Source organism: Carettochelys insculpta, chromosome 22 (assembly GCF_033958435.1).
Source record: "Carettochelys insculpta isolate YL-2023 chromosome 22, ASM3395843v1, whole genome shotgun sequence".
In the NCBI taxonomy this organism is placed as follows: domain Eukaryota; kingdom Metazoa; phylum Chordata; order Testudines; family Carettochelyidae; genus Carettochelys; species Carettochelys insculpta.
In genome coordinates this window covers 4,063,233-4,087,502 of record NC_134158.1, presented here as the reverse complement: position 1 = coordinate 4,087,502, position 24,270 = coordinate 4,063,233, and the positions used below count along the sequence as shown (strand labels likewise).

The 24,270-nt window shown below is 51.4% G+C and overlaps 3 protein-coding genes and 1 non-coding gene across 4 annotated transcripts in view; 3 read left to right on the top strand and 1 right to left on the bottom strand.

The window, feature by feature from the left end:
- The window catches only part of LOC142024976 (uncharacterized), a 169,847-nt gene that overhangs the window by 33,677 nt on the left and 111,900 nt on the right, over positions 1-24,270 (bottom strand). The gene's annotated exons all lie outside the window — the stretch shown is intronic.
- The window catches only part of LOC142024740 (uncharacterized), a 372,768-nt gene that overhangs the window by 263,768 nt on the left and 84,730 nt on the right, over positions 1-24,270 (top strand). Inside the window, 1 exon segment of the mRNA XM_075016918.1 lies at positions 2,188-2,199. Coding sequence (XP_074873019.1) covers positions 2,188-2,199 — 12 coding nt within the window.
- Positions 2,410-2,603, top strand: LOC142025404 (U2 spliceosomal RNA). The gene has a single exon (XR_012648675.1). It is a non-coding gene; the product is annotated as a U2 spliceosomal RNA (small nuclear RNA).
- On the top strand, positions 8,946-23,416 carry LOC142024863 (zinc finger protein RFP-like). Its single transcript, XM_075017154.1, has 8 exons — positions 8,946-9,630; positions 12,321-12,416; positions 13,039-13,269; positions 13,859-13,881; positions 14,520-14,635; positions 20,323-20,343; positions 21,106-21,126; positions 22,661-23,416. The coding sequence occupies exons 1-8, from the start codon at positions 9,214-9,216 to the stop codon at positions 23,191-23,193; spliced, it is 1,458 nt and encodes a 485-aa protein (XP_074873255.1). The 5' UTR covers positions 8,946-9,213; the 3' UTR covers positions 23,194-23,416.

Here is a 24,270-nt window from a genome sequence, read left to right as displayed (position 1 = left end):
GAAGTCCCACCCCCTTAACCATTTCGACCCTCCCTCCTGTCACCAGAAGTTCCACCCCAACCTTGTTAGGCCCGCCCCCTGTCACCGGCAGACGTGCCCTTGGGGGGTAGGAGTACATCCGGGTCAAGTGAGACACGTGCCTGGAAGGAAAGGGTGTCATGCGACCCCTCGAAGGACTCGCCCCGCCACCCTCTACCAATCGGAGTGCAGCGCTACCCCCACAAAGAGGCCATCTGGCTCCAAGGGCGCGTGGTTCAGAACTGTGCAAACGCTGAGCGGGAAGAGGGACACTTTCACCACCCCTGCCAGGAGTTCGGATGTTGTTCATGTGCCGACGGGTCTCCGCCGCACGTGGAGAAAGCGCCGCATCCGCGACAGCTCCGAGGGGAGCCCTTTGGCCCAACCCTTGTTGACGGATACACCGGAACCCGACCCCGAAACCCAACCGCTCTCGAGGCGGCCCGACAAGGTAGACGGCCTCTCTCTGTCCACCCCTACGGAGGAAGGCGGCCGCAGCTTGCAGGAGTCGGACAAGGAGAACGGAAAAGAAGCCAACGAGGTAAGAAACGAATGAGCGAGGTGGGGGGGGTGTGATGGGATTTTGTAAAAACCTAAAAAGACCCCAGGATCTTGCATTATTTTCTTTCTGGGAATCTCTCCAGAGCTCGACAGGGCCTTCCTTGAGGACCCAGAGCCCCAGGATGACGTTGTGTCAGAGAACGAAGATGAAATGGGCCCACCTTGGTTTTGCTCAGCACCGATACAAACCACTGAAGATAATGCCAAGGACGACGGCGATGAGGAATTTAGGAAGAGGCTTGGTATGGAAGTGGCTGAGCCAGTGCCCCATCGTCAGTGTAAAAAAGGTCTGCGTTCGATTGTACGCGATGCTGTTTATGCTGTCCTTAAGCACTGCCTCAGGGAAAAGCTTTTTGAAGATTGTGAGGCCTGTGTCATAGGTGCACCAGGCCAAAGGCACCAGGACTTGGTGGCGCCTTAGAGACGAACAGAGATTTTGGAGCATATGCTTCAAAACGTCTCTCAAAAAATTCTGTCTGAATTGTTCTGGGCCTGGAGCTTCAGGCACCTCAGTCCCCTCCTTAATAGGGCCCTGGGCACGTCCAGCGCCCTCTCACCTGCAGCAGCTCCAGCGCCGGCTGCTGACACGTCCCCTCCAGCTGTGTGTTGTTGTGGGGGACAGGGCAGTCGCCATAGCTGCATCAGACATTGATTACACAGGGCTCCCTGGTTTAAAGACTCGTAAGAAAAAAGGTGGCGGTGCAGTGGTTAAGTCACTTTTCTCAGTGCCTTGGCTGTGCGGCTCTAAGTCTGGCTTGGCTAGTCCTTCCCTGCTGTTGAAAGGTAAAGGTGGTGACGAGGGTGTTTGTAAAACCCTCTCTGAGAAATACCAGGAGCTCTAACGCCAAAGTGGCAGCTGAGGCCATGCTGAGGTAAAATCAGAGGGTTCTGCCTTTGGGGGAGCCCAAGCAGTGGGGTTGGGAACCGTGGTGGTGGGTGACAGTGGGAGGCTTGTCAGAAGCCCATGAGATGAGGGTGGGTGGCTTGTGGCAGCAAGGGGAGGCTGCAGACAAGTGGACAGCTGGTACTGCCCTGGTAATGAATGTATCTGCGGGCTTTGGGTTGTGGACTGCACTGCAGAAGGTACACCCTGTAACTGTGTGTATGGGGTAAAGGGCCAAGAGCCCCAGCAAGAGACTGGGTTCTACCGCATATGGGGATGGTAGCTGGGTAAAGGGGGTTTGTCTCTTCTTTGCTTAGATATACTGCATCTGTCACTGTAACCTTGGGGTAGGTAATGGTCCTTAAACAAGCCATTTCTATCTCAGACTCTGTGCTTGCGAGGGGGGAGAGCCGCCTTCCAGGCACCCAGCATGGGGGTGAAATTGTCCCAGGCCACTGGGTGGGGGCTCGAGCTGGTTGGTTGTATCCTTGACAGGACAACCCCACAAGAGTTGAACCCGGCCCTTCTGGCAGGCATGTGGCATGAACAGAAGGTTTCCAAATTCTTTTGCTAGTCTTTAAAGTGCTACTTGACTGCTTTTTGTTTTGGTTCTGCAGTCCATCCAGGGTTAACAGCTCGATGGCGTCAGCATGCTGCAGCGAGGGGACAGGCTTCATGCAGATAAGGTGATCGCTTAGGGAGCGAAACAGCCACCACAAAGGCAGCTCGCAGGTCTGGTGGAATGTGTCATTTTAAAGCTGAATTCTCTGGTGGGAGAGGTTTTGCTTTGACCAGCTGGAAAGGAGCTGCAGGATGAAGAGAGCAGGTGTACTTGCCGATCTGTAAAGATCTTGTTGCAATGCTCACATGTGTTGCATTCGGGTGAGTCGTCATGCCATAGAAAAGTGTCCAGATGGGTGGGCTGTGTAAAATTGTTTGAAAATGGTATGGTTTCTCGGCTTTTTGTGGGCTAAGATCAAGTGTAGTATCTGTTATTATCGGTTTAATATCTGAAATGTTCTTTATCTGAGAACTGTATATTAAATGGGTTTTTGGAAGAAAGAGATGGAATAGGGGCTTGCTCCATCCACTCCATGCATTGAACTGGTATTGCAGTGCTTCCAGGAGCGATACACTTTCTTCTTGAGAGAAATGCATTTGGTGAAAAATTAGATTTTGAGTGTGAAGCTCTTGTTTTTCTGAACCAAAAACAAGGCTTTTAATATGCAGACTTATTCAAAGAATCATTTACGGTTTTGCTTCCAGGTTGTGTTTCTATTTGCTGTGATCTTCCAAGTTACTATATAAGTGGCTCCTTTAAAAATTACTCAGGAAGTGGTAAAATATGTGTTTACCATTTGGAATAATGACAGAAGCTCCTGGGTGACATGCCTGTTTGTTGTTTCAGACAATATCCCAACCTTACGAGGTTTCTCACTAACAGCCACAGTCTATAAGCCCAGGAATAGCAGTCCTGGAACCTTTTCCTGCAACAAAGCCCGCTGCTCGCTTTCTCCACGTCTCTTTTCTGGAAATACCCTCACTGGACCTAATCAGGTTACTCACAGAATCACGGGCACTTTCTCATGCTCCTCTACTAACATCATATATGCCAACAGTGCCCAGGTGCTTCGCATATTGGGCGGACTTCTAACTCCCTTAGACAAAGGGTCAATGGGCACAAAACAGACATCAAAACGCTCCAGATCCACAAACCAGTTAGTCAACATTTTCATGGCATGGGGCATTCTGTCGATGACCTCAAGGGATGTGTGTTGCAGAAAAGCAATTCTTGCTCCGCTTTGGAAAGAGAAACATCTGAACTGGCTTTTCTATTCAAATTCGGCACATTAACACATGGTTTCAATCATGATGGGAACTTTCTGAGTCACTATAGGGGCTTGTCTGCATACTTGGCTCAATCTAATTCTTGACCTTCCCCCCCCCCCCCTCCGCTCTCTGATTTGCTCCCCTTGATTATCTTTTTCTGATTTGTCCTCCTTGCTTACTGTTTTGGTTCTCTGTGCCTTAAATCTTGAGTCTGTTCTGGTCTGGCTCTGGTCTGAAGAAGTGGGTCTGTCCCAGGAAAGCTCACCTAATAAACCATTTTGCTAGTCTTTAAAGTGCTACTTGACTGCTTTTTGTTTTGCTATTTATCATCTGTAAAAGCAGTCAAATGCATATTTAGCACCTCATTAGCAAGTGCGTGGCTGGGGCACTTTGGAATTGCAGCGCCGGTCTAGATGGGGGTCCTTTTCAAAAGAACCCCGGCAACTTCGAAATCCCCTTATTCCTATCAGCAAATTAAAATAAGGGGATTTCCACTTCTGGACCAGCTGCGCAGCGCGAGCCGCTGCAATTTCCAAGTGCTGCCCCCCACCCCGCCCCCCGCATTCTAAAGAGGGTCTCATTCGTAATCTTCAAAATGGCTATTTGCATGGACATTTTGAAGTTTTGGGCTTGTGTAGACATAGCCACGTTGTTTGATGTGACTCTTGATTTCTCCCCTTCGTACCGCTCTTCTGATGTGCCCACTTTGATTCTGATTTGTCAACCTTGATGACTACTTTTGGTTGTCTGTGCCTTAAATATTGAGTCTTATGGTCTGAAGATGTAGGTCTATTCCAGAAAAGCTCACCCCTTAATAAATTATTTTGTTAGCCTTTAAAATGCTAAGAGACTGCTCTTTTTTTGGCAGAGAAAAGAATCCAAGTGTTTGTAAGAGGCAGGTCTGCTCTAGGTCAGCAGGCCTCCAGGGCTGGTGAAAGCAGAGGGCTGCAACTCCCCTTCATCAGCACTCCCATGATAAAAATTGTTCCAGCCCCCCTGGCCAGACCTGGTTTGGTTAACCATTAAGAACAGATTGAAACTTTTTGATTGTGCAGGTTTAAGACAAAGAGGAGACGGAACTGAAGACAGTTGGCAGTTTTTCCATGGGGCCTAAAAGGGCCTAAAAGCAAGCAAGCTGCACCCCTGTAGTCTAAAACTCTTTCAGTTCTGTGTAATGTTCACCTGTATCTGACATTGAATTCAGTGTGATGGTTTTGAAATTAACTTGCTGTTCAGTCTCAGTGCTGATTGTAGCTGTGCGAATGAAAGCTCCTTGTTGTGTGAGTGAGAACGGATGCTGTACGTGTGCGAGACTGTCACCAGACGTTCCAGGAAGCGATCAGGACAGACCCTTCGTGCTGCAGATCATTACAAGGTGAGCAGTGGGCAACTCTAGAGAAGGAGAGAGGCAGTGAGAAACAGTCCTCAGTCAGCAGTAGCAGGCTGGGCCAATAGAAGACGAGCCTGTAGAGTGAGAGGGAAAAGGCGAGCAGTGGGCGCATTGAGGAGGAGAAAACCAGTTCAAGGCTTTTTGTTTCGACAGTGTAGAGACGAGCGGGGCTTCCTCTCTGTTACTGGGCTCCCCGCGCGCTGCGGACACACCCGCTGGGGGGTTGTGTTGAACACGTGGCCGTGGCCTCATCTGTGGTTGTGGTCACTGGGTTGTCGCACTCCCAATGGAGTCGGAGCACCTGACTGGGACCCCCCTGGGCGCAGCTGTGCGGGGTGGGGGGGGTCGGGTGCTGGCGGCTGGAGCCGGAACTAACCGGTTTTTCCCGCCCTTTTCCCTCAGCGTTCCATCCCCTCAGAGCTGTTTGCCCCCCAGGGCGCCAGGGGCAGGTTCCCCCCAGGCGTCTGTCAGAGCCGGGGACGGACAGACGGACGTCCCAGGGCGGCTGCCCGGCACTGCCCCCACCCCCGCAGCAGCAGCGCTGTCTGGCCCAGGGCAGAGCCAGCGCGGGCGTCACGCTGCCCAGCGCCGGCCGGCTGCTGCCTGCCAAGGGAGGGGAAGGAGGAGATCGTCCTCCCACCCGCCCGTCTGTCCCCTCACGCCCCATCCGCACCCCTGCCCCCGCCGCCCAGCCGCTGCCTCCCTCCGCTCCCACCGCCCAGGGACTCCTCAGCGCCCCCCGAGGGCTCCCCGCAGGCCAACGGCCGCAGGTCCTGAGCAACCGCCGCCCTGACGGACGCCACCCGGCGCTCCCCGAGGGCAGAGCTCTCCAGCCGGGGGCTGAGCGTGTGGGGTGTGCAGGGCGCTGGGCTGGGGCTGGGCTTCCTGCCCACTGCGACGTCCCCGGTCCCAGCACCGGGTGTTTTATTCCATTGACTGTTGGTTACTGATTCTCTTCCCCTCCCCCACAGCGTAAATTAACCCCTAACACACCGAATTCTGGTGTGAATCCCACTCACCACTCCTCACTGTGGGATGCAGAGACAGAGCTGGATACAGTTATGTGTGAGACAGAGACCTGCAGAAGTGGGTCCGTCCCAGGGAAGCTCATCACCTAACACATCAGTTTTTCAGTCTTTAAAGCGCTCCCTGATGGCAGGCTTGTGTTGCTGGAATACAGACTAACACGGCGACCTCCCTGGTACTGTCCCTCGTTAGGGGATCAGGCAGAGGGAGGGGGCCATTCGGGGTCAGCCACAGGGGACAGACTCAATTGGAGGAACGGTTTTGCTTCCCCTAGGAGAAGGGTGTTTAACACACTCACCCGCATCCACATCAAACTCCTGAGCCTTCCCTCGAACACCCCCACATACTGCCCAGTGTGCCCCCGACCGCCCCACCCCTCACTGCCCAGATCTCCCCACAGCCCCTCTGAGACCCCGTCTCCCACACGCTGCCCCCAGCAGCACTCCCCAGCCCTGCCGGACTGGGAATGTGTCCCCCGCTGGGCTGAGCGAGGCCGTAGGGCTGCATGGGGCTGTCTCCCCCTCACCAGCAGGACCCAGCAGCAGCAACATTTGAAGTTTTAAGTGTCCCTTGAAGGCAGGTCCCCCTGGGAGATTTGGCTCTGGTGGGAGCAGGCCCAGGGATGCAGAGTGGGGATGTCCTGAGGGGTGGGGATAGGTCAGTGGCCACCGTGATTGGACAAGTACCAGAGAGGCAGCCGTGTTAGTCTGTGTCTTCGAGAACAAGAAGTCCTGGGGCCCCTTAGAGACTCACAGAGATTTTGGAGCCTGAGCTTTCGTGGGCAAAGACCCACTTCCCCAGATGCCTCCATGAACGCTCATGCTCCAAAGCCTCTGTGAGTCTCTAAGGGGCCCCAGGACTTCTTGTTCCTGACTGGATGGGCTGTCTGGATGAGAGCAGCTGGGGTTGGCTGAAATGAGGGGCTCTTTCAATGGCAATGTACCCACTGTCGCAGGCCCAGGTGACGGACCCGGAAGCAGTGCGCCCCGGCGCTGTCCAAAGGCTGCCTGGTGGGACTAAGGGAATCACTTTGGCCTGTCCCTGCCCACGTACACACTAGCACAGCTCAGCCTTGCACAGGGCAGCTCCCGCCTGGGGTTAGCTTTACTACGCTCCAGGCTGATCCCAGGGGTACCTGGCAGGGACCTGCGCTGTTTGGAGCCCCGTTGTGGGGGGCCACAAAGCATTAGCATCCACACAGTGTTCAGCTCCGTGACCTCCTCTAGTGCCGGCCGCAGCATCGATGTCTAACCCCTCGCAGAGCTGCCCAGGAGTTCTGCATCCCAGTGGGACCTCCTCTCCCTGCCGGACATGGGGCCTTTATCACAGCACTTCCCCCCAGCGGACACACTCTTTCATGGGGGCAGTGGTGCTGCTGCTTAGCAGGCAGCATGATCTAGAGGGTAGGGCCCTGACAGGACAAGGCGTATTTGGCTTCTACGATGACCTCAGCCACTGACATGCTGGGTGACCCTCAGTAACTCACTGCCTTGCTTTGTGCCTCAGTTTCCCTTCTTACCCTTTGCCTTCTCCATTTTAACCAAACTCCTCAGGGCCCGGATGTCCCTCAGCGTGTGTTGTGTGGAGCCCAGATCTGCGCTGGAGTTTCTCAGGGCTACTCTGCTGCAAACACAGGTAATGGGGTAACAATGTTTTAACCGGTAAAAATCATTGCGTTGTGCTGTTCTTAGAACAGGGGTTACACAAAGTACCGTTGGATGTTATTTACTATTTGTACATATCTGTTAAGGACTGTCTTGTATTCACGTGCGTTGCGGCTTTTGAAGTTTGGCTTTTGGAGCTGAATTTGAAAACAATGGCTCTTGTTGCTATTTCGGTTGCAGACTCCTGCACAAAGGGCTACGTCGCAGCTTCAGGGGCAAATTCTAAGAATGAGCACCAGGGAGATGCCACCTGGTGACCTTTGCCACTACTTTTTGGTAAACAAGAGAACGGATGTACCTGGGCCATGATATTGTTGGGCACCTGCTGAGGCTTCACAAGATAAGGGCCACCAATTTACCTCAGTGTGCGGTTACAATAGCAAAGCTGGAACATGAGATCCAGATATTTTTATACTCACCTAACAGGCTATTTATACACTTATTTAAATCCATATTCGTAAGTGTCTGCCTACAATAGTAACACCTACCTAACATGGAAACAGAGTGTGAGCTCTGCAGGCCATTTGCATTACTGCTAAAATAGACCAAAACAGCCTAAAATGGCGTAAGTAGGGAAAACAGGCCAACTCCTCTTGCAAGCTAGAAATCCAACAACTGTACCCTGATTAATAAATGTGTGAGCTATTACGCTTCAGGGTCGTGGTGTTCTTGTGATTATCCAGGCACCTACATATTTGACCAGGTGATGCTCTGCATTGCAACATCTCTGCCCCTCCATGAATCCCACCCAGTCATTGAAATTAGAAGCTCACAGAAGAAGAGTCGCAGTCCTGGCTGAGGGTGGGGTTGCTCAGGGAATCTCCTTTCCCCAGGGCAGGAATCTGCTACTTGTGGCTCCGGAGCCACGTGGTTGGTGCTCCTTAAGGACTTCTTTGTGGCTGCCAATGTTGTAATTGCCAAGTAAAAAAAAAAAAAAGTAAACCTCCTGATTATTTTTGAAAAACGGTGAACATCTAAAAGCCCCCAACTAAAGCCCCCGCACTACCTAGAAAAGGACACGTGCTCTTGAAGTGTTGGATCAAATGGAGAGAGAAACTTTCTGCATCTCCGCGTCTCCGGTCACTGAATGACAATTCCCTGATGCCCGATTGTCTGAGTCCCCAGGTATTTCCCACAACTGTGAAAGGGAGGGAAAAAATCTTTAAAAACCACTTAGGGCCCTTTATTCTGTGCAGCTGAGAACATTTCACCCAGAAATAATGAGAAATGCTGACAAAGAAACACCCGTGTCCCCCTCCAAGCAGAGCCGTGAATTCTGCCAGACTGGCGGCCCCCTTAGACACACACGGCCCCGGCCCCTGCCCTGCGCCACAGGGGGAGGCTGACGTCCGGGGGAGCCTCTGTGAGCACAGGTGCGGGGAGGGAGCACTACAGAGACCGGCTGCTCCCACCACAACTTTAACTGCCAAGTGGGTGCCCCCTGCCCCTCCCGGCCCCTCTGGGTGGCCTCCCTGCGCCCTCCCCCGCAGGCACCAGCACCCCTGGCAGTGACTCCCCACACCTGAAACTGGCCCGAGTGGCCCCTTTCCCGCAACAGCCTCCAGGGCTCTGACTTCAGTTGGGGGCCTGTTAGTCTGTTTCAGCCACAACAAGCAGGAGCCTGCGGCACCTGGAAGACTGTAACAGATTTATTCCAGCTGCCCATGAGCGCTTAGGCCAGTCAATGAGCTCGTGGGAGTCCCAGGGCCCCGGTGTTACCGGTGAGCTCCTCCCAGCCCAGCAAACAGCCTGAGTCAGATCCAGGAAGGGAAACACCCACGTGCCGCAGCTCTTGAGCTCAGGAAAGTGAAACTCACCCTGTTCCCAGCCTAGAGGGAGCCATGGCTGCAGGGAGCCCCCTGCAAAGTCTCCAGGAAGAAGCCACATGTCCCGTCTGTCTGGAGTATTTCACAGTCCCGGTCACTCTGGAGTGTGGGCACAACTTCTGCCGAACCTGCATCAGCCAGTGCTGGGAGGGACCCGACCCAGCCGCCTCCTGCCCTCAGTGCAGAAAACCTGTGCAACAGAGAAGCCTCCAGACCAACAGGCAGCTGGCAAACATGGTAGAAATAACCAAACGTCTGAGTTTGCAGGCAGCGAAGGGAGCAGGCGGGGACGGGGTGTGTGGGGAGCACCAGGAGGCTCTGAAGCTGTTCTGTGAAGAGGATCAAACCCCCATCTGTGTGGTGTGTGATAGATCCAAGGCTCACCGGGCTCACACTGTGGTTCCCATCCAGGAGGCTGCCCAGGAGTACAAGGTACAGAGCTGCTGTCCAGGCTGATGGGTAATAACTTTGCATTTTACTGACAAGTCAATGGCACCATTCCGGTGTGTGCAGCCTTCAGGGCCTGAAAGTTGCTGTACAAATTAGTGATGCTCCAGCCTGGCAAAAAGGCAACAAAGGAAGTTTTTAAGTTTTTAAGTTTGTCTTGTGAGGGACACCCCTCCCCCCAATGCTGTATGGAAAATGGGCTGTGACTGTCAATATGCATAACTTAGAGATGCTTTGAACAAAAGATTATTTTGTCATTGATTATTTTTAACATTCTGACCTGCTGAGTGTGTAATTGTTGTGTGTAGTTGGAAATACGCCCTGTGTGCTTGTTGAGAGTTAGAGGTGCTAATAACGGCCATTGCTGGAGATTGAGGTTAAAACAAAAAAGCAGTGCAATCGCACTCTAAAGACTAACAAAATAGTTTATTAGGTGATGAGCTTTTGTGGGACAAACCCGTTTCTTCAGCCCATAGCCAGACCAGAACAGACTCAATATTTAAGGCACAGAGAACCAAAAATAGCAATCAAGGTTGGGAAATCAGAAAAAAAAAATGATCAAGGTGAGCAAATCGGAGAGCAGAGGGGCAGACGGTGGGGGGGGGTGTCAAGAATTTAGATTAAGCCAAGTATGCAAAAGAGCCCCTATAATGACCTAAAAAGCACCTGGTTTGAACGGGGATAGGAATTTTTAGGTCATTATAGGCTTGCTCTCTCTCTCATACTGTTCAGGGATTAGTTTTCCTCATGACTGAGCAATTACCCTGAGGGCTTGTAAATGGCTTTCAGTTCTGTAGGTTGGGGGGTGGTTGGTTTAAAGCAGTGGTTCCCAAACTTTTTGGCATCATGCCCCTATTTATATTTTAGAGACTCCTTCACCCCCTACCTCTTCTTTGCCATCATCCAAACCCCGTTTTAAGAAAAAATGCAATACATCATTTAAAATAAACACAACAACTTGATACAGAAATGTCATTTGAAGTTAAAAATAAGTACAAATAGTTTTTCCTGGCCCCTTGCAGGTGCCTGGTGCAGCCCCAGCTGGCCAGCTGCCTGAGCCCCATGCCTGCCAGCCCAAGACCTGCACTGCCAGAGCCGCCTGCCTGAGTCCCGCACTGCTAGGGCCAGCGACTCACCCACCAGCCACCTGCCCCAGCTGCAGGCCAGCTGCCCACCCAAGCACCACACTGGCAGGGTCAGCCACCTGCCCACCATCCTGAGATGCCCAAGCCCCACGCTGCTGGGGCCAGCCATCTGGGCCTCATGGTGTTGGGGCCAGCCACCCACCTGCCAGCCCCAGCCATATAAGCCCTGTGCTGCTGGGGCCAGCTGCCCACCCACCAGCCCAAGATGCCCGAGCTGCCCATTGCCAGGGTCAGCTGCCCAATCCCCAATCTGCCAGGGCCAGCCGCCTGAGCACCGCAAGCCCCACGAGCCAACTGCCAGAGGCCCTCCCCTCCCACAAAGCCAGGTACCTCCAGCCCCCTGCTCTTACCCCATCCCCATCCTCATCCCCGTCCCCATCACTGAAGACAGCCATCTCCAGTCCCCCATATAACCTCATCCACCTCATCCCCCAGCCCTCACTCACTCATCTTTGCAGAAGGCAGCTGGCTCCACGTGGGTCTTTACTGGCTGCCTGCCTTTTATAGCGGCTGTTGTAAAATGGGAGTGGGATCCCTTTCAAACCCTGCTCCCCAGGGACCCATGGGCACTCTGCACAGACCAGGAGTTGCTCAATGGTCTGTGAAGTTTGATTCACAGGGGCTGCAGGCTGTTCTAGGTGAGAGAGCTGCCTTCAGGCTGCAGAAGGGCGAGTTACAAGTTGTGGCTCTTGTTGCCAATTCTATCACAGGGTTTATTGTTGTAATTGGCACCTCAGCAGCTTCTACAGACCCCAGATGTGATCTGCCCTTGGGTGTGTGGGGCCCTGCACAGAACCTAGTGAGGGACAATCCCTGCCCTGAGCCATTTACACTCTAACTGGTCAAGACAGACAAAGGGTGGGAAGAGAATCTGAGGCACGTGGAGGGGAAGTGACTTGTCCAAGCCCACTCAGCAGGTCAGTGACAGAGCTGGGTATAAACCCCCAATTTTCCAAGGCCATGTCCCGTATCCAACCACTAGGCTATGAGGCCCATCTCACCAGCACTGAGCAGTGAAGAGGAGCAGCCGTTGGGAGGGAAAGACGCGCTGCTGAAGGCCCCAGGCCCAACAGGGAGAGGAGGCTCCCACTGGGAGGCTGAACTCCTGTGCAGCTCCACAACGGGTTAAACTCAGATGCTGCGGCCGGCACTAGAGGAGGTCACTGGGCTGAATGCTGTGTGGGTCTCAGATGCCCTCAGCTCACCCACAACAGGGCTCAGATGGAGCAGCTGATTCACCCCCATGTGACTCCAGTGTCCTGGAATGTGCTGCACCACTCAGCAATTCGCAAGTACCCACAAAGCTTGGGCAGAATCCAGATCTCACACAAATTACTGAAAAGCCCTAACGTGAATTTGTAACATGTCTGGCTGTGACCAGCCCTGGGGCTGCATTAATAACGTGTCCTCTCCTGGGGAGTATTGACCTCACAAAGATTAACAGTTATCTTGAGTTCTGGGGAGAAACACCCAGCGCCACCCCCCTCTCAACCCAAAGTAAAACCTCCCAAATCCTTTCTGTTTCCTCAGGGAAAAATCCAGGCCCATTTGAAGACTCTGAGGGAAGAGAGAGAAAAGCTGCTGGGACTGAAAGCGACTGGAGAAGAGAAAAGCCGGGAGTGCCTGGTAGGTGCCTGTTGTTATGAACCATCAGGGCTGGCAGAGGGAGGTCTGTTTGGAGGCAGACTCCTGCGTGGCCTTGGTGAAGGAGGGCTAGTGAGTGTCTCTGTGATCGGGGATTGGTGGGTTAGAGCCGTGTGCAGACAAGCCCTGAGCTTCCACTGCAGCTAGAGTGTAAATGGCTCAGGGCAGGGGTTCCACTGCAGGGGATGAGTTAGTATCTGTCCCTTGTGCCTTTCCCACAAACCCTCCCCAAGGGAACGGACTGTCCCCAGGCAGTGCTGCCTGCTGGGTCTGCTCCTTTTGTTCACACACACTTCCTTCTTTTTTCTCCACTTCGTCTCTGTCAGTGCGGCGCTGAGCCCGGCCTCCTGCTGCCTGAACTCCCAGAGTCCTCGGATAACATAATATGTTGAGCATCACAGGCCTAGAAACCTCCCTTACAGCGATAACAGGGGACAAAGGGGGAAACTGTGAGAGAATCCTTTGCCTTGTGTGCACAGAATAGAGTCAAACGTCAGATATCAGGATTTTCAAAGACGTTCTCCCTCCTGCGCACTCAGCCCCCCATGACAGGGCCCAGGCTCCACCCATGTCCCTGACCAGCCCGTCCCCTGTCTTCCTACAGAGACAGACACAAACCGAGAGGCAGAAAATTGTGTGGGAATTCCAGCAGCTGCGGCAGTTCCTGGAGGAACAAGAGCGATTCCTGCTGGCCCAGCTGGAGAAGCTGGAGGAGGAGATTGTGAGGCTCCAGAATGACAATGTCAGTGAACTCTCTGCGCAGATTTCTCATCTCGGTGAGCTGATGGGTGAGATGGAGGGGAAGTGTCAGAAGCCAGCGAGTGAATTCCTGCAGGTGAGACTGAGGGAGACACAGAGACTCTGTGTGAGCCCCAGGGCTGGAGATCCCATTGAAAAAGTTAAGTTGTTGCTTTGCACCCACCAGCCACAGCTCCTCCACTTCTCCCTGCACGTCCTGCCTGCCGCAGTCAGCTGGGGGGGGAGATGTGGGATGGGGAGGAAAGAAACAGGTCAAGGGTGTGCTGGGGGGAGGGGATGGGCACAGATGGAGATGGGGAAGGGGAAGAGGAAGTGCGGGGGCAGGAAGAGGTGGGGCAAAGTGTGGCATTGCTGGAGGGGTGGAGTGGGAGTGGGGTTCTGCACCCCCTGGGAGAAGTGGAAGCTGGTGCCTGTGGTAACAAACGTCCCAGCTCCCCACACAGGGAAGGGAGGCTCCTGAATCATAAGCTCTGGGGTCCAACAGTCAGAAGTCTCGAGTTACAAACACAGAGGTATTGGAGATGGTAAAGCCCCAGTAGCTCAGGGAATCCAAGGCCCTGGGGCCAGGGCAGGGCCCCTCTTCCCTAGATTTGCAAACTCCCTTCCCTGGGATCCCCTGTGCGTGTTGTGTGGGACTGAGATTCTTTTCTCTCCTTCCCCTGTAGGACGTCAGAAGCACCTTGAGGAGGTACGTGGCTCTCACTCCCCTCCCACCTCCCAGTGTTGGGAAAGAGCTGAGAGATGATGTTAGCACCGAATCTCCCCAGGGCTCTACAGTGAGATGTTAGGGGAGGGTCACATCTAAGCTACAAATATCCCTGATCATCTCCAGCCTGAGGGTCTCACCCCTGCACAGACTTTACACTTATCCCCTCAATGGCAAAGTCTGACCTCAAGTATTCCCTAGAGGTGTCACCTTCCTGGGGGACCGGCTGCCCCAGGACTATGAGGCTGGAACATCAGCTTGTCACTGCTGGGCACTGGGTGAATTGGTGTCTGAGTCTAGTTCCTAGTGGGCAGATTTGTACAGCACTTCCACTGGCAGCATCCTGTCCCTCAGAGCCTGGAGGCCAAGGCGTGAATGGGCCATGGAGACGCAATTCCCCTTTTGTCCCCAGAGCTGGTCTCTCCAGGCCGGATTTCAAGAATATTAATAGGGCCTTTGAGTGGATGTTGCAGGGCCCTGGGTTGTGCTGCACCTGCTCTCAGGCTGGGAGAGGCCGAGGGATTCTAACGCCCAGCCTGTTAGAGCAGCGACTCACTGACAAGAACTGAAGAACCAAGTCACTAAATGCCGTATCACCATCTGACGTTGTTTCTGTCCAGGTGTAAGAAGGGGAAGTTCCAGCCGCCAGGGGAGATTTTCCCTGAACTGGAAGGACAAGTCAGTGGTTTCTCCATGAAAACTACTGCTCTCTCCAAGACTTTGAGCAAGTTCAAAGGTACCTACAAGGGATCTAGGAGGGGAAAGTGAGTTAATGGAATGTGAAAGGCTCTGTTCAATTGATTCACAATTAGGTTGTGCTTCTATTTAATTGCTGGGTGAAAATGGCACAAACTTGGGGTCGACCACACACAGGTTGATTAATTAAAAATCTTATTTGTTCCAAAAGTATCTTGTGCCATTACAGTTACCATTAGAGAGAGAGAGATAGTGGTGTTAGTCTGTATTCTATCAAAACAAAACACTAGTCATGTAGTGCTTTAAAGACTAACAAAATAATTTATTAGGTGACAAGCTTTTGTGGGACAGACCCTCTTCTTCAGACCATAGCCATACCAGAACAGACTCGATATATGAGGTCCAAAAATTGTTACCAAGGTTAACAAATCAGAATAATTGTTCTTCAGGTTGGTAAATCAGAAGAGCAGAGGGACAGTGGGGTATGTGGGTGTATGTAAGGTGGGGAAGTTAAGAGTTAGAAAAAACATTGAAGTGTGTAAAAGAGTCCTTATAACAGGTCAGGTAATTGCTGTTGCTGTTCAAACCACATGTTAATCTGTCAAATTTGAATATGAATTTGATAGAAGAAGAAGCAATAAGCTTAAACTGCAGCTAGGGAGGTTTAGGTTGGACATTAGGAAAAAGCTCCTAACTGTCAGGGTGGTCAAACACTGGAATAAATTGCTTAGGGAGGTTGTGGAATCTCCATCTCTGGAGATATTTAAGAACAGGTTAGATAAATGTCTTCCAGGGATGGTCTAGGTAGTACTTGGTGCTGCCTTGAGGGCAGGGAGCTGGACTCGATGACCTTCTGAGGTCCCTTCTAGTCCTCATATTTTGTGAGTTTGAATTACACAGTGAGGAGGGAGAAACAGTAACAGGAAGCTTGGAAATGACAGAGATGTTTAATGACTTCTTTGTTGCAATCTTCAGTGGGAAGTCTGAGGAAGGAATGCCTAATGTAGTGAATGCTTCTGGGAAAGGGATAGCTTTAGAAGATAAAATAAAAAAGAACAAGTTAAAAATCACGTAGAAAAGTTAGATGTCTGCAAGTCACCAGCACCTGATGAAATGCATCGTTGAATACTCAAGGAGCTGATAGAGGAGGTAGCTGAGCCTTTAGTTATCATCTTTGGAAAATCAAGGGAGACAGGAGAAATTCCAGAAGACTGGAAAAAGGCAAATCTAGTGGCCATCTATAAGAAGAGGAATAAGAACAACCCAGGAAACTACAGGCCAGTCAGCTTAACTTCTGTGCCAGGAAAGATAATGGAACAAGTAATTAAGGAAATCATCTGTGAACATTTGGAAAGTGGAAGGTGATAGGGAACAGCCGGCATGGATTTGTAAAGAACAAATCATGTCAAACCAATCTGAGAACTTTCTTTGATAGGATAACGAGCCTTGTGGCTAAGGGAGAAGAAGTGGATGTGCGTGGCGGAGTCAGTCGCACTCCTGGGCCGCAGCTGCTCTGTTTAGTCCACTGTCCCCACCGTATGAACCCAAACTCTCCTTCCCCACCCTTCCCCTTTGCCCTGCGTGGAGAAGAGCTTATAAAGGCAGCCCTGAGCAGGATCAGCTGGCCCTAATTGATTTAGGGCCGCCTACTCCTCAGCTGCTCCCACTTTGATTGCCAGCTCTGTCTCCCCTCTGTTTTCACTCCTGTCTCCCCTCTCCTGGCCCCACCCTGCCACAATGTGGTATACCTAGACTTTAGTAAGGCCTCTGGTATGGTCTTGAATGATATTCTTATCAATCAACTAGGCAAATACAACTTAGGCTACGTCTACACGTGCAGCCAACATCGAAATAGCTTATTTCGATGAATAACGTCTACACGTCCTCCAGGGCCGGCAACGTCGATGTTCAACTTCGACGTTGCTCAGCCCAACATCGAAATAGGCGCTGCGAGGGAACGTCTACACGTCAAAGTAGCACACATCGAAATAGGGATGCCAGGCACAGCTGCAGACAGGGTCACAGGGCGGACTCAACAGCAAGCCGCTCCCTTAAAGGGCCCCTCCCAGACACAGTTGCACTAAACAACACAAGATACACAGAGCTGACAACTGGTTGCAGACCCTGTGCCTGCAGCATAGATCCCCAGCTGCCGCAGAAGCAGCCAGAATCCCTGGGCTAAGGGCTGCTGCCCACGGTGACCATAGAGCCCCGCAGGGGCTGGAGAGAGAGCATCTCTCAACCCCCCAGCTGATGGTCGCCATGGAGGACCCAGCAATTTCGACGTTGCGGGACGCGGATCGTCTACATGGTCCCTACTTCGACGTCAACGTCGAAGTAGGGCGCTATTCCTATCTCCTCATGAGGTTAGCGACTTCGACGTCTCGCCGCCTAACGTCGAAGTTAACTTCGAAATAGCGCCCGACGCGTGTAGACGCGACGGGCGCTATTTCGAAGTTGGTGCCGCTACTTCGAAGTAGCGTGCACGTGTAGACGCAGCTTTAGAGGGGCTACAATAAGGTGGGTGCAAAACTGGCTGGATAACCATACTCAGAGAGTAGTTATTAATGGTTCTCATTCCTGCTGGAAAGGTGTAACAAGTGGGGTTCTGCAGGGATCTTGTGACCGGTTCTGTTTAATATCTTCATCCACGATTTAGATATTGGCATAGAAAGTACGCTTATTAAGTTCGCAGAAGATACCAAGCTGGGAGGGGTTGCAACTGCTTTGGAGGATAGGGTCAAAATTCAAAATGATCTGGACAAATTGGAGAAATGCCCTGAGGTAAACAGGAGGAAGTTTAATAAAGACAAATGCAAAGTGCTCCACTTAGGAAGAAACAATCAGTTTCACACATACAGAGTTGGAAGCGGCTGTCTTGGAAGGAGTATGGCAGAAAGGGATCTAGGGATTACAGTGGACCACAAGCTAAATATGAGTCAACAGTGTGATGCTGTAACAAAAAAAGCAGACATGATTCTGGGATGCATTAACAGGTGTGTTGCGAGCAAGACACAAGAAGTCATTCTGCTCTAGTCTGTGCTGGTTAGGCCTCAGATGGAGCATTGTGTCCAGTTCTGGGCACCGCATTTCAAGAAAGATGTGGAGAAATTGGAAAGGGTGCAGAAAAGAGCAACAAGAATGATCAAAAGTCTGGAGAACACGACCTATGAAGAAAGGCTGAAAGAATTGGGCTTGTTTAGTTTGGAAAAGAGAAGATTGAGGCGGGACGTGATAAAAGTTTTCATGTATCTAAAAGGGTGTCATAAGGAGGATTGAGAAAAATTGTTTTGCTTGGCCTCTGAGGATAGAACAAGAGGCAATGGGCTTAAACTGCAGTAAGAAAGGTTGAGGTTGGACATTAGGAAAAAGTTCCTAACTGTCAGGGTGGTCAAACACTGGAATAAATTGCCTAGGCAGGTTGTGGAATTTCCATCTCTAGAGAGATTTTAAGAACAGGTGAGATAAATGTCTATCAGGGATGGTCTAGGCAGTACTAGGTCCTGCCATGAGGGCAGGAGGCTGGACTCAATGACCTCCCAGGTCCCTTCCAGTCCGAGTATTCTATGGTTCTATGAATGTTAGTTCTGAGCATTCCCTCTGCAGGCAGTTGTTAAAGTCCCTTTTCAGTAGAACACAAACTTTCAGGTCTTTAACAGGATGACCCACTCCATTAAAGTGCTGGCTGACGGGTTTCTGAATTTGGAGTCTTTTGCTGTCTGTTCTATGTCCATTCATTCTTTGTGGAAGAGTGTTTGCCGTCTGTCCTATATACAGGGTGCGTGGGCATTGTTGGCAGACGAGGGCATACACGATGTTAGGTGAGGAACAGAAGAATGTGCCTGTGATTCTGTAATTAACGTGGTTAGGTCCAGTGGTGGTATCTCCAGAATAGATATGTGGAGAAAGTTGGCAATGGGGCTTGTTGCATGGAAAAGTTCCAGGATTAGTAGTATTGTGGTATCGACTGTGGTTGCTGGTGGGAATCCTCATTAGGTTTGGAGGTTGCCTATAGGAAAGAACAGACCGGTCACCTAGGGTCTTCTGGAGAGCGGCATCCTGATTTAAGATAGGTCGTAGGTCTTTAATGATGTGTTGCAGGGGTTTGAGTTGGGGGCTGCAGGTAAACAAGTGGGCTGTGTCTAAACTATGAAAATAACTTCGAAGTTGCTTACTTCATAGTTGAGCATCTTCCCACACCCTGCTTCAAAGTTAAACTTTGAAGATGGGCACTGCTCCATTCCCAGGAATGGAGTAAGGACTTCGAAGGAAGGGAAAAATGTGTGTAGACTCTCTACTGGCTACTTTGATGTAGTGCATAACTTTTAAGTTAACTTCAAAGTTAGTTCCAAGTGTAGGCGCACCTGTGGTGTTCTGTTTTTGGCTTTTTTGGGCCTGTCTTGGAGGGGCTGGTTTCTGGGTATTCGTCTGGCCTTGTCGATTTGTTTTTTATTTCTCCTGGTGGGTAATTCAGGTTTCTGAATGTTTGTAGAGATCTTGGAGTTTTCGGTTTCTGTCAGTAGGATCAGAGCAGATGTGACTGTATCTCAGAGCTTGACTGTAAACGATGGATTGTGTCATGTTACCACTAGAGTGAGAAATGACAGACGCTTGGACAGAAATACTTCCCAGTTCCCTTCTCCTGGGGCACAGGCAGGTCATGCTGCATTTCCACTCTGATGCTCTAACTAACCCTATGACAGCTGAAATGTTATACACATCCTGATTATAACTTCACGAGCAGATTTACCCAGCACTGCTCAGGTCCTTAACTCAATTCGGGGTTGTTTGACAAGAAGTGGAAAAGTCCATCCTTCATTGAAATGGTTGTGTTTTTCAAAATTACAATGTTGTTTTGATGAAGTTAATTTTTATTCTGGACTTTTTTTGAAAAAAAAAAAAAAGATTAACACATTTCCATTGAATTTTTTCAGACATTTTATAGAGGGGAATTTCATGAAGTGTATTTATTTTTTGTTGCTTTAAATTCTCTTTTTCTTCAGTGTGTTAACAAAAAAAAGGCAGCAGTTAATGTGGTTTCCAGTAACATTTTCTTTTTGTTTTCAAACCTTAATCATTGATTTAGGTGTGTTGAAACAGAACATGCTTCGAAATTTCTGGAAGGTTTATTAAGAAATTCTAGGTTCATCCTAAATTTTTCTGGCTCATCTTGGTTCAGTCTCTTTCAACATTTACTCGGTTGTTAATTTTGAGGACTGTCCTGCATTCAGTGATCCTGTTTGGTTTTATGAGAATAAATCCCATTCCAGGCACATCTCATTTTCCTGACACAACCAAACCCTTATATTGCTTTAAATTCTGATAAAAGGAATCCATATACTGAATTTGGAGGTCCTACCTCTTCCCATTTAGGAGGATACAAAGAGACAAACTCTCTAAAATATACAGTTGAATCACAGAACTGGAAGGGACCTTGAGAGGTCATTGAGTCCAGTTCCAGCAGGACCAAGATGTGGGGAAGCGCCACTTTTGATCTATTTTGTAGCAAAAGCTAATTTGAAAAACTGGTAGAGCAATAGAATCACAGAGCTCAAGACCAGAAGGGACCAATGAATGTTTTTGTCTAATGTCCCGAAGGAGATGTTGAGTTCTCTGTCTTCATTTTTTTTATTAATGATAAAGAGAAATGAGGCATAAGAAAAGGGAACTGCCTAACAGACACGTGCATCTATATTATATATAACATTTATTTCTCTTCAATTTCAGACAAACTGAATGAAGAAATAAGTAAGTGTCATTCTCCTTCTTCTGAGAAGGTTTTGTAAGAAAATTAGACCCTCCTGCGGGGAGGCTTTGCATTAAATTTATCTTGTTCCAAACAAATCCCTTTTCTGTTTGTTTGCGGACGTGCTTTTTTATTATTACCTTTCTGTTTGGAGGTGTGAGTTGTTTTTCATGTAACTTTGTAAAATGTGGGGATTGACTAGACCGGATAAATTTCCCACCAAAAGCAAATAGAAAAACCGATGGTCAGTTCAGCAATAGAGACACAGAGCGTAAGGCCAGAAGGATCGACGAATCCTCCACTCAAGTGATCCCCAAACAGTGGGACCCACCTTCCTAGGGGTACATGCAGGAATATTCAGGATGCCAAGGCCAGCCCACATGGGGGTGCAGAGGGAGCACTTCCTGCTCCCACTCTGCCCCCAGCCCAGCTCCCATCCCAGTCACAGCTCCACTCTGCCCCCAGTGCAACTCCCTCCCCAGCTGTAGCTCTGCTCCTCCCCCGGCTCCGCTTTCAGCCCAAGCTCCTCTGCAGAGCCAGTTGTTCAGCAGTGGGGGGAAGGGCACAGACCGGTTCCATTACTGGAAAGGGGAGGGCGGAGGTTGGACAGGAAAACCCAAACACAACCTGTCCAGTCTGAGCTCCTTCAGGGGAGAGTGTGTGGAAATAATTCCTCAGTCGGAACTGCTGTGGTGAGGATCAAGGGACATAAAAACATTACAAGTGGGAAACCCCTAACGTGTGTGTGTCTCTTTCATCTTTAGGCAAACCGCATATGGGCATCGGTAAGTGCCATTCTCCTTCCACTGACAAGAAATGTTTGTCCCAAATCAGATCCTCCTGCGGGAGCTTCTTGCATTTGTGTGGAAGTTTTCCGTTTTCAATGTCACTTTTATGATTTTGTTGCGATATGAGACACTGGCTGTTCATTTACCTGCTTTGCTTTTTGGAGAGGTTTGTGCAACTTGTTCAAATGGGGGGAACGCTCAGTTGGAATACAGTCAGGGGCACTTGTTTTTCCCTTCTCATTCTCCCCTCTGAAGAAAGCCATGAGCTCTGCAGTGACCCTACGCTGATGGGATGAGCAGGGACTGTGTCTGTTGGTGATCCCTGCTGCAGACACAAGCAGAGGGACGGAGCCAGGATTAGAGCCGGGGGCTCTCCTGGGGCCATTACACACCCCTGGGGAGCGCCTGTGACCAGAGCTGGGAGCTTCTTTCTTTTTGGCTCTCTGCACCCACCATGATCCCAGCCTGTGCCTGTCTCTGGTACACAGGACATCACTTTCCTCCCATCACTAGCATGGCCCTCTCCCTCTTTCCACCAGCCACCTGTTTTATACTCCTCTCCCCCTCCTCCCCACGAGGAGAGCAGGAGCGGAGCCCAGAGCCCCTGGCTGGTTGTGGAGCCCAGGAAAAATATCCATCAAGGCACCAGAGCCAGCTCTGCCTGCTGCCCCCCAGTGCTACTGCCAGACTGGGAGTCTGGGCTTGGGGTCTTGCTGTGTGTCTCCTGCTCCACCCACCCAGCACTCCAGCCAGGGAGTGTAGTCAGGGTGAGGGAGTTGCCTAGTCTCCAGCTGGAGCACCAGGTGCCCTGTGCGCTGACCCCATTCCCATGACAGAAGCATGAGGAGTTGGGGGACAGCAGGCAGGAGGAGAGGGGCCCTCACATGTTCTCGCCCAGGGGCCCACAAAACCCTAATCCCCCTTCTTCCCTGACACTTGTAGTTCTTGTCCATTTCACCATCAAACCCCTTCCCGTGTGTTAACCCCTCCCTCTGTGCCCCAGGCTAATGGATTCTTCTGCTGCTGCAGCTGCTACTGAGCTGTGATATTCACGGCAGGTTCTATCCTGGTCGCGTGTGGCCTGTTATTCCCTGAGCTGTGACATTTCCCAGCAGGCCGGGTGCAGTGGGGAGGCCCCGGAGCAAAGTCCAGCCCAGGGGCAGCTGAGACACAGGGAGATTTAAGGTGTGTGTTGGGGGGAGGGGAGCTCTGCCAGTGGTCACTGAGTTGGACCATCTGCCGGGGCTCCCAGTCTCTAGTCCCTCCCCAGGGATAGGTGGGGGCAGGAGGGGAAAGATCCTGAGCCCCAGGCCTGGCCCAGCCGATCCTTTCACCCTGTCCCTGACCCGGCCCTGCCTGTGAGTGGCTCTCCCCAGCCCTGGGCCGAGATCTCAGAGCTGTTGGGCACAGCCTGGGGGAAGGAGATTCCCCGAGTCACTCTCCAGCTGGGCCCGATTCTGTCACTGACCATCAAACCATCCCCCCAGGGCTGAGCTCTGCCCCTCACGCTCTGATTCTCTCTCCCTTGCAGCCAATGTGACTCTGGATCCAGACACGGCTCATCCCCAACTCGTCCTGTCTGAGGGTGGGAAAAGTGTGAGACGGGAACATACACGGCAGCGACTGCCCGACAACCCGGAGAGATTCGACACTCGGCCCTGTGTGCTGGGCTGTGAGGGGTTCACCTCGGGGAGACATTGCTGGGAGGTGGAGGTGGGGGGTGGGCGATGCTGGGCTGTGGGGGTGGCCAGAGAGTCTGTGAGCAGGAAGGGACTGATCAGCCTCAGCCCTGAGGCGGGGATCTGGGCTGTGCAGCAGTTGGGGGATCAGTTCCAGGCTCTCACCTCCCCTGTGACCCCCCTGCCCCTGAGCCAGGCCCCCTGCAGGATCCGGGTGTGTCTGGACTGTGACCGGGGACAGGTGACATTTATCAATGCTGCTGCCGAGGCCCCGATCTTCACTTTCCCGCCGGGCTCCATCCCTGGGGGTAGAATCCAGCCCTGGCTCTGGGTGTGGGACCATAGATCCCAGCTCCGACTGTGTCCCTGTAATCAGCCTCTCTAGTCTCAGTCTCTATGACCTTGGGGGACTCCCATTTCCCCAGCCCCTGGCTCAGCTCTATGACCCCTGGATGCCCCTTCCCCTGGATGCTTTATTCTGGGTTTGCACTAAATTTTTAATTTTTATAATTAATGATAGGATTGCTGTACATCCTCCCGTCACTTGTTCATTCACATAATTTTCTCTTGTTAGTTTTTGTTCTTTGTAAAATAAAAGGCATCTAAAACCTGGAACTTTTTAAAATCAGCTTTGGAGAATTACAGGCAGCAATTTTTCGGTATGAATCTCCCTCTCCCCCGGCCCAGCCTGTCTCTGGGCTGTCAATATATTCCAAGCCCAAAAGTGTTCTGTGGCCAAATTACTTCAGGAAACGCTGACCTACCGGAATCGTTCCCCCCCCACCCCACTGAAATGCAGCCACCTCTGGAGGGAAATACACCGGCTGGTCAGCAGCGCACCACACGGCTGCAGGATGTCTGAAGGGAAGGGTGGAAGATGAACCCCACACCGCCTGGCCCTGCAGGAGGCAACCTGCAGTCACCCAGGCTGGACTCTGGGCACACTCAGAGCCCCCTGTTCAAGCAGCGCTGTGAGATTTTTAAGGATGCCAAACAGCCCTGGCTGTCAGTTCCCCTCAACCACTGGCACTAGCGAGGTCAGAGCGCCCCCTACTGCCAGTCTGCAGCACTGAGCTCTGATCAGCCCTGTGTGTGGTCCCCACTTCCCAGGCTCCGTCTACACTGGGAGTTAAGTCAATGGCAAATACACAGTTCTAGTTTCTGCAGTTGCGGAGCTAGACTCGACCTCTCTGCAGTTGACTTACCTGGCCGGCTACACAGAGGGAAGTGGATGGAAGAAACTCTCCGTCGATGTCCCTTACTCCTCGCGATATGGAGGAGTTCAGGGGTCGACTGTCAGCTCCAGAGAGTTTGATTTCGTGCGTCTTTACCGGGTGCGCAGAATCGAACCCAGAAAATCAGCCCCGAACAGGTGACTCTTTCGCTGGTATTAGGGTGACCGTATCTCCCTATCCCAAACACAGGACAGGGAGATATGGTGGGGGGGGCGGCTCCTCCCAGC